This window comes from Engystomops pustulosus, chromosome 1, assembly GCF_040894005.1.
Source record: "Engystomops pustulosus chromosome 1, aEngPut4.maternal, whole genome shotgun sequence".
In the NCBI taxonomy this organism is placed as follows: domain Eukaryota; kingdom Metazoa; phylum Chordata; class Amphibia; order Anura; family Leptodactylidae; genus Engystomops; species Engystomops pustulosus.
Window position 1 is genome coordinate 17,195,283 of NC_092411.1, and position 13,426 is coordinate 17,208,708.

At 43.8% G+C, this 13,426-nt stretch overlaps 1 protein-coding gene across 6 annotated transcripts in view; it reads right to left on the reverse strand.

The window, feature by feature from the left end:
* The window catches only part of DCC (DCC netrin 1 receptor), a 583,792-nt gene extending 572,380 nt beyond the window's left edge, over positions 1–11,412 (reverse strand). For all 6 annotated transcript variants that reach the window (XM_072134166.1, XM_072134174.1, XM_072134157.1 and 3 more), the window contains exon 1: positions 11,029–11,412. In XM_072134166.1, coding sequence (XP_071990267.1) covers positions 11,029–11,119 — 91 coding nt within the window. In that variant the 5' untranslated portion in view covers positions 11,120–11,412. The remainder of the gene's footprint in view (positions 1–11,028) is intronic.
* Positions 11,413–13,426: the final 2,014 nt, after the last annotated feature.

Consider the following 13,426-nt stretch of genomic DNA (forward strand, 5'->3'; position numbering starts at 1 on the left):
GGGTGGACAAGCCTGGCCAATCACAGCCATGCCTAGTTGCTAGGGGCGTAAAGCTGCCGGAGTGGGTGCTCTGCAGGCCATCACGCAACACGTCTGAGATAGGCGGAGCCTATGCTAAAGCTGAACCTAAAGCCCGGGTCCACTCATCTCTAGAAGTTTGGGTACAAATACTTTCAATTTGGCATTCTTTTTATTTGGACCCCAAGAAAATTTTTAATAAATTTGCTCATCTATAAACTTACCAAATCATTATCAACAGGATAGGGGATAAAAAAATTATCATTGGGGGGTCCATTTGGGGTTCACTCCCCCAGCCCTTCTGCCATTGGTTGTAAGCAGGTGTGAACATACACTCTTTGCTGCCTGAGGCAAACTATATAACGCTGTGCCCCTCCTCCCAATCCAACAGTAATGCATTATGTTATTTGTTAAGTATGTGAGTTCTCCATGCAGCCTCACACCAATGCTGACATCAGGTGTGAAGAGACACTATTTTTAATTGTCAGGTCCTGATTTGTAGCAGGAAACTGTGCCTGCTACGACTTCCTCCAGTTGGTGCTGCCTGGGGCGAGAGGCTCAACCTGCCTCATAACTGGTGCACCCTTGGCTGGAATTCCTATAACAAGCTATGAAACATAGGATGAAACCTCATCCTACACTTTATTGACTTATGGACCTACTACCCGGCTTGTCAGGAAAACCGGGCAGCTACATGGGTCTAGTGGTTTCCTGTCCTGCAGATCACAAAGGAGCAGTCACACCCCACGTGCTCAACTATTTGTAACCCAAACCAACATTGTAAAAGATAAAGAGTAAATCCCAAAGATGGTCTACGTAAAGTTCCTGCAAAGGTTGCCATGATGATCCATTCAGTGAACATCCCATATGTCTCTCGTAGGGTCCAAACAAGACAACAGTCGTCCGTACACAAAATTCTCTATAAAAATTGAACATGTCAAGACATCAATCTCCTATTCCTTAGTGACCCAATTTTTGTTGGTGAGCCAGATGGCCGTGGGTCCGACGCATATCTCCTAATTACCAATATTCCGCGGTAACAGACTTGTACTCTAATAGATTAATGCCCGTCACACACTCGGCTTAACTCTGACAACTGTTCCCATATTTTACACATTTTAATATAAAACGACCTTTGACAAGAGTTTTACACAGTCGGGATGCTAATACGTCTGAAAGATATTTATAAAATGAACAGAACGTTCATCCAATTCTTTTTTAGACAAAAATATGTATCTTGAATACCAAGGATGAAGAGTTCAGAAGAAACTTGGAAGGGGGTCCTGAATCCCCACCACAGAGCAGATTGAATAGAGTAATAAAGGCTTTCTAGTACATGGTGCGGGTTCTACTGATTTGGTTGTACTAGAGTAACTCATCAAGAGGACTGGGCTACTGAGCATGTGCGACCACCAGCACTGGGCACAAAAGGTGGTCATACTGGGAGAGAATAACAAATTACAGCCGGGATGAACCTTATCTCTCTGAGGTGAGCTATAGAATATTTTCCCCCTTTGCCCCAACCAGTAGAGATATAGCAGGTTATTTCATAAAGTAAGTGGGCAGTGGCAGATTAAGTGTCCCATGGGCCCTGGGCTGGTCACAGCAGAGCCTCCTTTTAATGAAATGTCCACAGCCGAGACCCCCTTTAATAAAATGGACACTGCAGAGCCCCTTTAAAGAAATTTCCACAGAGGAGCCAGCATTTACAGAAATGGCCACAGCAGAGCCCCTTTAATGAAATTTCCACAGCAGAGCCCACTCTTTAATACAATGGACACTGCAGGGGCCTCCCCATAAATAACATTTTCCCAGCAGAGCCCCCCTTTAATGAAATGGCCACTGCACCTTTTTTTTTTTTACCCCATATTTGGCCCCGGTAAAGGTGCACCCAGGTCCTGGTCTCTGAGGGGACCATTGATGATTCCTTTAGTATGTGCTGTTAATTCTAGCTAAATTGGAATTTTTTTCTTTAGCTCCCCCCCCCCCCCTTCATTCCTGGGGAATTAATGCTGTTAGTAGTAGCTCCCAATATGCTAATCAGGTTATGTACTGTCAAATGGGTAGTTGTCTTTTTCAGTATAGGACCACCCAGTTGACAGATTAGCATATCGGGTGCTAAAAGTACAATACTCCTCAGGAGGAACTCAAGGGAAAATTCCATTTGCACTGGAATCAGAGTTGGAGGAAGGGATGAAACTAAAGTTACGCCTCCCACACATAAAGATCAATATAACGCAAACAAAATTTATGTTATGGAAACGTCAGGTGCCATAATATCTCAGTTCTATGTTAGATACAACATCTATAATCTACATATCTAAACGTGGATGGAAGTGGAGAAATCCATCATGGTTGGGAATGTAGAGCAGGAGGACGGCAGCGGTAGGTAGTCCGCTAAGATGTATTGTTCTTATTGATTCACTGGTGGAAGGAAGAAAACATCCAAAGCTTCCAGCGTTCCCTGCTGATCGGAGGTGGGCACTAACCAGGGGATGCCAGGCTCTAGTGACAGATGATTGCAATGGAAAAACGCAGAGCAAAGTGAGCAGCGTGCAATGCAATGTGACAGATGGGCGAGGCGGGCATCTAGTAAACATAGCAGAAGTGAAAGGGCATCTGTGATGCCGACATAGCAGAGCTGACTTTGTCAATTAGGCAGACATTATCTGATGATATAATGAAATAATTGTAAACATAGGGCTACGATCACTGGTGCAGAATTTGGGGGTTATCATAGGGGGCATTCCTTTACCGTTACCGTTACCCACAGAGAAGTACCAGTTGTTCCTACCCATCTTGCTAGGTTAAGCATCACTTTATGATGGGTGGGGGACTGAACTCTGGTATCTCCTGCAATCCTAAAAATTGGGGGACACGGCGATGCTTCCATCCAAGCAGTCATGTGGATCAAATAGTTATCCCCTATCAACCTCTCAGGCTGCACCGGATATATCAAGAGGTTCTGGCATTGTGCGCAAGGTCTAGCGTGAAATCTAATTTATGTATCTCATGAAATCACAGCAGGAGTAGAAGTCCGTGTAGGATGGGGAGGAGTAGAAGTCCGTGTAGGATGGGGAGGAGTAGAAGTCGATGAAGGTTTGGGAGAAGTAGAGGTCCATGGAGTATGGGGAGGAGTAGAAGTTCATGGAGGATTGGGAGGAGTAGAAGTCCATGGAGGATGGGGAGGAGTATCAGTCTATCGGGGATGGGGAGGAGTAGAAGTCCATGAAGTATGGAAAGGAGTAGAGAACCATGGAGAATGGGGAGGAGTAGAAGTCCATGGAGGATGGGGAGGAGTAGAAGTCCATGTAGGATGGGGAGGAGTAGAAGTCCATGGAGAATGGGGAGGAGTAGAAGTCCATGGAGGATGGGGAGGAGTAGAAGTCCATGGAGGATGGGGGGAGGAGTAGAAGTCCATGAAGTATGGAAAGGAGTAGAGAACCATGGAGAATGGGGAGGAGTAGAAGTCCATGGAGGATGGGGAGGAGTAGAAGTCCATGGAGGATGGGGGGGAGTAGAAGTCCATGGAGGATGGGGGGGAGTAGAAGTCCATGGAGGATGGGGGGGGGAGTAGAAGTCCATGGAGGATGGGGGAGGAGTAGAAGTCCATGGAGGATGGGGAGGGGTAGAAGTCCATGGAGGATGGGGGGGGAGTAGAAGTCCATGGAGGATGGGGGAGGAGTAGAAGTCCATGGAGGATGGGGAGGGGTAGAAGTCCATGGAGGATGGGGGGGGAGTAGAAGTTCATGGATGATGTGGGGGGAGTAGAAGTCCATGGAGGATGGGGAGGAGTAGAAGTTCATGGAGGATGGGGAGGAGTAGAGGTCCATGGTGGATGTGGGAGAGAAGAAGTCCATGGAGGCCGCTGTGATAAAGGACCTTATATGACATGGGACATAGGGAGGGGCCACTGGACTTGGCCGAGCAGGACATGCCCCCTCCAACTTCTGCTAGATTTGGCTGTATTCCAGGTAAGATAACAAAGTTGATTTTACGGGGATGTTTGGGAAATAATTTTTAGCTATAAGAAAGGACGGCATTTAGTTAATAGGACTCTATGAGAACCTTTTACTATTTGTATATGTAAAAAATTATGTGACGGGTTGCCTTTAAATGGAAAAAAATATATATACATTGTTTTTTTGTATTGAGTTTTTCATTTGTAAGATCTTTACATTTTATAAATTTAAATTAAAAAACACTTACGGTACTTTTTTACATTTTCTTGTTATATCAAATGTAAAATTTTATCCATCTCTCCTCACTATTCATCCCAAATAATTCCATGGATTGGGACGATTACATGATCTGAGAAATTCCATTATTTCCAAAGTGATTCTTAAAGAACCCATTTATCAGTGGTTACATTGGTGTAATGAATGGATTTGCTGTGTGGTGTATATGCACATAGGCGGGCGCCACCAGATGGTCCTATTATAGTGAGGGGCTTCGCTCTTATCAGCGCCTCCCAGCAAAACAAATGTTTGGCCCATAGCGGCAGCGTATATAAGGGCCACGTTACGGAATGGCACCGGGCCAATAGTGATAAGCCTCTGCAAACACGTATGTGAGATAACGCCCTACATACGTGATGTATTATTTCACTATCCCTCTCATTCAAGAATTTCATCAGCTGCAATACAGATGTTTCCTCTCTGACTGAGCCTGGACTTGGTCCAATAACGATCCAAGTGCATTGTCCTCACACTGCTGTGCTCTGTGCTCCTAGCCCCTATTCTCCGTTTTGAATAAAAGCTGTTGCAGGCTTTCAGTTGAGTAATACAACAGTTGCTCAAAGCAGAGGGAAGCAGCTGTATATCAGTTGAAGCAGAGAACACAGAGCAAAGCAGTGTGAGAAACTTTAAAATCTTGGAATATAAAACCAACAGTCCTGCTGTTACTAACATACACATAGGTATGATTACATATCTCTCTTGGGATAATACTTAACAGTGGCTGCAGAGAGAACAGAGCACAGCAGTGTTAGAAACCTAAATATATTGGATATAAATCTATGTAACACAGTCCTGCTGCTACTAACAACATACACAAAAGTCTGATGACACAGCTCTGAGTTGGGTGTGACCAAATCAATGTTGCAATTAATCCAAACAAAAGGTATATGTCTAGTAGTAACCAGGAGAGGGGAAGGGAGTGAGGAAAAAATCAGGGTAATCAGAGTTTTTGGAAAATTCCCTGTCATTCCAATTTAAAGCGACCCATTTAGTACCATTTAGGGAGTGTAATAGATCTGTCTAAAGAGATGCGTTTTAAGAGCATGTTTTGGAGGGTTGCTATTGGTCTAATAATCCGGGGAAGGGCATTCCAGAGAATTGGTGCGGCTCGAGAGAAGTCCTGGAGACGTGAGTGGGAGGTTTGAATTAAGGTAGAGGTTAATCTAAGATCACTGGCCAATCGAATGGTACGGGTTGGGCAATAGACTATGAGATGAGAGAGGAGAGGTAAGGGGGTGCGGCACTGTGCGGAGCTTTGTGGATGAGGGTGATTATTTTTAACTGTATTCGGAGGGAGACGGGCAGCCAGTGCAGTAACTGGCAGAGACTGGAGGCATCTGTGTAGGGTCTAGTATGAAAGACGAGCCTGGCTCCGGTATTAAGAATAGATTGGAGAGAAGAGAGTTTAGTGAGTAGAAAACAGATTATTAAATGTTTTGTTCAAGAAGAAATGTGGATTTTTGTTTATGGCAAAAAAATAAGCCCTAGCCCATATTTTGGAACAAAAAAAAAGACCCAGTCTTGTTTTCGGAGAAACGTGTCCCATGTAAAAGAACTGTGCATGTGTAATGTAGTTCTATGTAACTTTATGAGGCTGTTACACATAGGGGGTCATTTATTAAGGGCCCGATTCGCGTTTTCCCGACGTGTTACCCGAATATTTCCGTTTTGCGCCGCTTGTACTTAAATTGCCCCGGGATTTTGGCGCACGCGATCGGATTGTGGCGCATCGGCGCTGGCATGCGCGCGACGGAAATCGGGGGGCGTGGCCGAACGAAAACCCGACGTATTCGGAAAAACCGCCGCATTTAAAAACCGAAAATGTGTCGCATAAGGACCGCTTACCTTCACCTGGTCCAGCTCGGTGCATTCCGGCGCGATGAGTTTACTTTCAGCGCAGCAGCGCCACCTGGTGGACGGCGGAAGAACTACCTTATTAAATCCCGGCCGGACCCGAATCCAGAGCGGAGAAGCCGCCGCTGGAACGCGAATGGACCGGGTAAGTAAATTTGCCCCATAGTATCCATCCTTCAAGCATCTTCTGTATCAATACATATCACTGTATGGAGGAAACAGAAGACATCATATTCATGGAGATCTTCTTCCTTCCCTGGAGCTGTCAGTATAGAGAAGCCGCATGGAAGCAAAGCATGACGTCCCCATCCCCCCAACACAGCTGCCACATAGACAGGGGATCAGGGCTGGACATATGGTAATAGCACATGATAGAGACATCATTATGAATGTGAATGTGAGTATAACCTGTGTATATGCATATAGGAGTGTTAAGGGACTGCATCATTCAAAGTAACAGCGCCCCCTCCTATCCATGGACAGTGCCTGGTATTGCATATCAAGTATTGGAATTTGACTCGTCATGAGCTGTAATATCAGGCACAGGCTAAGGGCAAGTGTGGTGCTGTTTATGGAGCTAAAAAGCAGATAATTTTTACAAATCTCCCTCCTCTATAAGTGAGAGGAAACTGTATGCAGAGTAATAATATTCTAAACTCATATTTCTCACATCTCAGCTGTAATGTCACATTTTGTTTTCATCACTGTATGAATGTTCTTCGGTGAAGCCCCCCGATGTGTTCTGATTATAAAAGGCAAACAATTCTGACCCCCTGGTAAACTCCATCTGTCACCTTTGGAGGAGTGTGTGAACTTTCCCTTTCAGCGTTACACCCCCCATAGAGAACAAACCTTATTATCATTAGTGAAGAATTCATAAAGAGACCCCCCAGACCCCAACTAATTATCTCTACAGAGGTGCAATGGAACCTACCTCATCTGATCTGAGATAGATAGATAGATAGGAGATAGATAGATAGATAGATATGAGATAGATAGATAGATATGAGATAGATAGATAGATAGATAGATATGAGATAGATAGATAGATAGATAGATAGATAGATAGATAGATAGATAGATAGATAGATAGATATGAGATAGATAGATAGATAGATAGATAGATAGATAGATATGAGATAGATAGATAGATATTTGATCTGTCACTCCACCACCTCCCTCTCCATAGGCCTCTATGTTATATTGGCTGCTGTAACTCCTACACCTGCCTCTCCATAGACATCTATGTTATACTGGCAAGAGACCTAGCTGCTGTCACTCCACCACCTCCCTCACCATAGACCTCTGTGTTATACTGGCAGGAGACATAGCTACTGTCACTTCACCCCCTCCCTCTCCATAGACATCTATGTTATACTGGCAGGAGACCTAGCTGTTGTCACTCCACCACCTCCCTCTCCATAGACCTCTTTGTTATACTGGCAGAAGCCTTAGCTACTGTCACTCCACCACCTCTCTCTCCATAGACATCTATGTTATACTGGAAGGAGACGTATCTGCTGTTACTCCACCACACTCCTCCCGATAGACCTCTATGTTATACTAGCTGGAGACCTAGCTACTGTCACTCCACCACCTCCCTCTCCATAGACATCTATGTTATACTGGAAGGAGACGTATCTGCTGTTACTCCACCACACTCCTCCCGATAGACCTCTATGTTATACTAGCTGGAGACCTAGCTACTGTCACTCCACCACCTCCCTCTCCATAGACCTCTATGTTATACTGGCAGGAGACTTATCTGCTGTCACTCCACCACCTCCCTCTCCATAGATCTCTATGTTATACTGGCAGGTGACCTAGCTGCTGTCACTCCACCATCTCCCTCTCCATAGACATCTATGTTATACTGGCCGGAGACTTAGCTGCTGTCGCTCCCCCACCTCCCTCTCCATAGAACTCTATGTTATACTGGTAGGAAACCTAGCCGCTGTCCCTCCACCACCTGCCTCTCCATAGACTCCTATGTAATCTAGCACCACGGTGACCTTCTGTCTAGTGAGAAGCAGGTGGCCAGGGAAAGTCAGCAGCTGAAGTAAATGTAACAGGCAGCCCTTTCCATCAATGCTGAACCCTTTCCCACAGCCTTGGAAGAAACATCGCCCCCTGTAGGCCCATAAAATGAATTTGATTTTGCCATAAATCAGCGGCACATTTTCTATCGCTCAGCTGGGGGGGGGGGAATGATTCATAAAGCCCATCTATCAGCTCAGGGCATGGAATAGGATGGAGATCAGGATATTCGGGAGCCAAGTACTGGAGACGATGTGTATCGATCCCATTGTTACCCATCTGCCAGCAACATCCCAATAAATAACAGGCACATGAGCCGTGTTCACACCGCGCATCAATAACCAGGGGAGAAGACAAGACGTGTCAGGGCAGCGGCAGCCGAGGTAACAAGATCCAGGAGCCAAATCTATCCAAATCCGCTCCCTATACTCCCTATACTCTACCGGATGTGCGGAGGGGAGTATAGGGATGAAATAAGGGAACACTACAAAAGTTTTTTCTGATTTCGTTTCGAATACAAAATATACAAGAAAATTCCTTTCATCAGGAACTTGCGGAATTATCACAAGAAGTTACATAAGAAACTTAAAGGAACAAAAAAATCCCACCTGATCCATAATATTAAAGGGGAAGTGACATTATAGAATATATAAAGGTTCTGGAAAATTGTCGGATTATCAGAACTTCTGGATTAAGAGGCGCAGAAACAGTTCATCTAATGCAAACATAATTATATAGGATCATCCATAGGATAGAATATGTGTGTTTGCTAAATATTAGCCCTATAGCCACGGGATCATATGTGGCGTGTGACCTGATCCCTTATAGTCATGCGTCTTTTTTATAGGATCACATGAGCAGTGCATACTGATCCCCTATAGCCATACATCTTCAAAATAGGATCATCCTAATTAATATATATGGAGTGAGACCTGATCTCCAATAGGATCACATATGGAGTGTAGCTCTATCCCATATAGCTATGCCTTTTCTATATAGCATCACATATGGAAAGTCATAACTCTTCTAAATATATAGGGTCACATATGGAATCCCATACTTCTCCTATATAAGATTACATATTTTCGATATAGGTTCACATATGAAGTGGCATACCTTTTCTTTATAGGATCACATATGGAGTGTCACATCCATTCTAAATAGGTTCACATATAGAGTTCCATGTCCCTTTTTATATGGGATCACATATGGTGTGTCATGTCCTTTCTATATGGGATCACATATGGAGAGTCACACCTCATTTATATAGGATCACACATGTAGTGTTATATATAGGATGACACATGGATTGCTTTGCCTCTTCTATACAGGATCATATATGGACTCTCATTCCTCTTCTATTTAGGATCACATATACATTGTCATACCTCTTCTATATGGGATCAGATAGGGAGGGTCATGCCCCTTATATATAGGATCAGGTATGGAGTGTCATAGCTCTTCTATATAGGATCACATATGGAGTGTCATGCTTTTTCAATATAGGTTCACATATGGAGTGCCATACCTTTTCTTTATAGGATCACATATAGAGTGTCATGTCCCTTTTTATATAGGATCACATACGGAGTGTCATGTCATTTCTACATAGCATTACATATGGATTGTCTTGCCTCTTCTATACAGGATCACACATAGATTGTCTTGCCTCTTCTATATAGGATCACATATGGATTCTCATCCCTCTTCTATATAGGATCACATAAGGAGTCTCATACATCTTCAATATAGGATCACATATAGAGTGTCATGTCCCTTTCTATATAGGATCACATATGGATAGTCTTGCCTCTTCTATATAGGATCACATATGGATTCTCATCCCTCTTCTATATAGGATCACATATGGATTCTCATCCCTCTTCTATATAGGATCACATATGGATTGTGATGCCTCTACTGGGCACCTCCTCGTCCAGCTTCTCTCCATTCATTACTATGACTCCCTATCTCTTAGTATACATGCAGCATAGTCATATATTCAGCTGATCGGCCTCTCATTCCCTTCAGCTAAAGCATGGGGGGTCTTTACTTTTTAGGGTGTTCCACTCATCATCGTATAAGACCCCCTCATTATATAGGACTCTCATAGGGAGCACATGCAGCATTTTTCCTATGGAGCTGTCCATTCAGCACCACATTGTGGAGTGACTATAATAAACCTGTGGCTGCTGGGTACTACAAGCCCCAGCATCTCCTTAGCATATAGTGCATGCAGTGCTGGTATTTGTAGTTCTACATCAGCTTTACATTCAGTTCTTATGTGGTATATCAGCCTCCCCCTTAGTAAATGACCCCCCCCAGAGCAGAAGCCTCTATAATGTGGCTACTATCTGGACTGCAGAGCATTACTCCTAACCCCTCTACTACTAGAGCAATCCCCTGCAGAAACCATGGGCAGAACTCTGCACCTATTCAATGCACTTCATGCATCACATCCTTTCCCCTGTCTTAGGATTTGCACCCTTGACACTTGATCCTTGGAATCTATATGAATATGGAATAGCAATTACCCCCCTTCACCTTATGTTAATGTATGGGGGGGGTAGGTTCTGCAAGATCCATTCATTCCATCCAAAGCAACATCAGTCAATCTTTGGATGGAGGGGGGGGGGGTATATATTATGCATTCCAATTTTCAGGTGCATGATCCCCCCCCCCCTCCCCCTTGCCCTTCTCTCTATGTATGGGATTCATTCATCCCCTCCTTTGCTTTAAGTAAAATCCTGCAGCAAATCCAGAATGAAGTCAATGCAATCCGTCTATAGGAACATCTTGTAAGTGCCGCAAATGAAATGCAATCGCTCCTTGGAGACACAGAACAGAAATCACAGTAGGTTCTTATAAGGAAGCCACTTACCTGCTAGTGATAGGTGGGTGCTATGCAATGTATAGGCGAGGACGACATAGAGCAGCTTTGGTAGTGAAAACAATCCAAGACAATTCTCCATATTTCAGCAAACACCTCTGGAAAGCTGCACAGTGAGCCCTGCACACATGGACAGCTCAGTTATTTTTGGAGAGGGGGGGGGGGTTGGTATGGGGGGCGAAGGATGAAGAAGAAGGATTGGGGTAGGAGGGGGGGTAAGGTATGATTTGTATTTTCCTATAGGTAGAACCCAAGAAAACTTAATCTCAGTCCAGTGCAAGATTTCCAAATCCCAGAAAAACTTCACTCGGAAGCAAATTACAAAGGACCCAAGTACAAATCCATCCAAAAAAAAAAAAAAAATCCAGAGATCCCGAATCCTGATGAAGAATTAAATCCTGGAGCAAGAAATCTTGGCAGCAATAATTTCCATTCCGAGAAAAAAAAAAAACGAAAAAAAGCAAAGTAAAATTGCAATAAAAAAAAAATATTATAATAATAATAATAAAATAAATAAATATATATAGAATATTTTTTTTATTAAAAAAAGAAGGCGAAAAAGAATATAGAAAATAATCCAGCGCAGGCTGACGGATCGCTTTCTGGTTGCGGAGGCAGGTATTCGCAGCTCTCACTTGTTACTAGTCCACCAGTATGTGTATGTGTGCTTAGAGTCAGATGGATGCATCCATTGATCCGGAGATGTGGCGGCGAGTGAAAATGTGGAGATGGGGAAAGGGAGAAGGAACTGGGTTGTGATGAGGATTGCAGTGAGAAGGACAGAACAGACTTGTAATTCAGCCTTTGTTCAAATTCACTGGATCCAAAATCCGGAGCAGGAGCGCCCTCTATAGGCCCAGTATGGGAAGTGCGGCCACATCCTGAGGATAGATCTCTGCTCCTCGTCCTGCTGATTCTACTATCATATTTGTTCCATTTTAAAGTAAACGCGACCCAACTCTGCGCCGACTGGGTCACTTAATTAAAACACTTTGTCTCTTTTTGATCTTCACCCTCCGCGTCGGCGTCCGCTGCGCAACACAAAAATAAAGCCAGGAAATGCAAAATAATAATAGTTTTTTTTAATGGCTCTGGGTTGTAATTATAGGAGAAGTAGCGGATTGTCTTACTTAACGACTAAGCTTAATACTATCTGCAAGAAATTAAAGGGATCGTCCACTTTTCAGCAAATAACTGAGATTGTTTGTGTAGGAAGTGATAGGATTTTCCAATATACTTTTTGTATTAATTCATCTCTGTTTTCTACATCTCTGCTTGCTGTCTGTTGGTAGGAAGCTTCATTGTTTTCATATCCAGTGGATAGAATTCTAACCCTGGTCATGTGATGTCACACAGGTGCACGGCTCATTATATTACACAGCACTGATTACTCTCTGTCACATCATGTGACATCACATGACCGGGGATATAACAAGCCGCGCCACTGTGTCATATAACATAACAAAAGGATATATATAATCAGTCACACACCTGTGTGGCATCACATGACCGGGGATATAACGAACTTGTTACCTGTGTGACATCACATGACCAGGGATATAACGAGTCGTGCACCTGTGTGATATCACATGACCGGGGATATAACGAACTTGTTACCTGTGTGACATCACATGACCGGGGATATATAACGAACTTGTTACCTGTTTGACTTCACATGACCAGGGATATAACAATTTGTGCACCTGTGTAAAATCACATGACCAGGGATATAACGAACTTTGTACCTGTGTGATATCACATGATTAGGGATATAATGAGCCATGAACTGTGTTCACCTGTGTGATATGAACATGGATATAACAAGCCATGCACCTGTGTGACATCACATGACCAGGGATATATAACGAGCTGTGCACCTGCGTGACATCACATGACCAGGGATATAACGAGCCATACACCTGTGTGAAATCACATGGCCAGGAATATAACGAATTGTACACCTGTGTGACATCACATGGCCACGTATATAACGAACCATGCACCTGTGTGACATCACATGACCAGGGATATAATGAGCCGTGCACCTGTGTGACATCACATGACCAGGGATATAACAAGCCGTGCACCTGTGTGACATCACATGGCCACGTATATAACGAACCATGCACCTGTGTGACATCACATGACCAGGGATATAATGAGCCGTGCACCTGTGTGACATCACATGACCAGGGATATAATGAGCCGTGCACCTGTGTGATATCACTGTTATTACCAACAATACAGCATTTCACAGATATAAGTCCAACTTGTCTCTATAAGTCCTTCTGTTCACAATTGCCTTCGGATCCCACTGTTTAACAGAAGCCTAGGGTCAGGCAGGACACATTGGGGCAGATTTACTTACCCGGTCCGTTCGCGATCCATC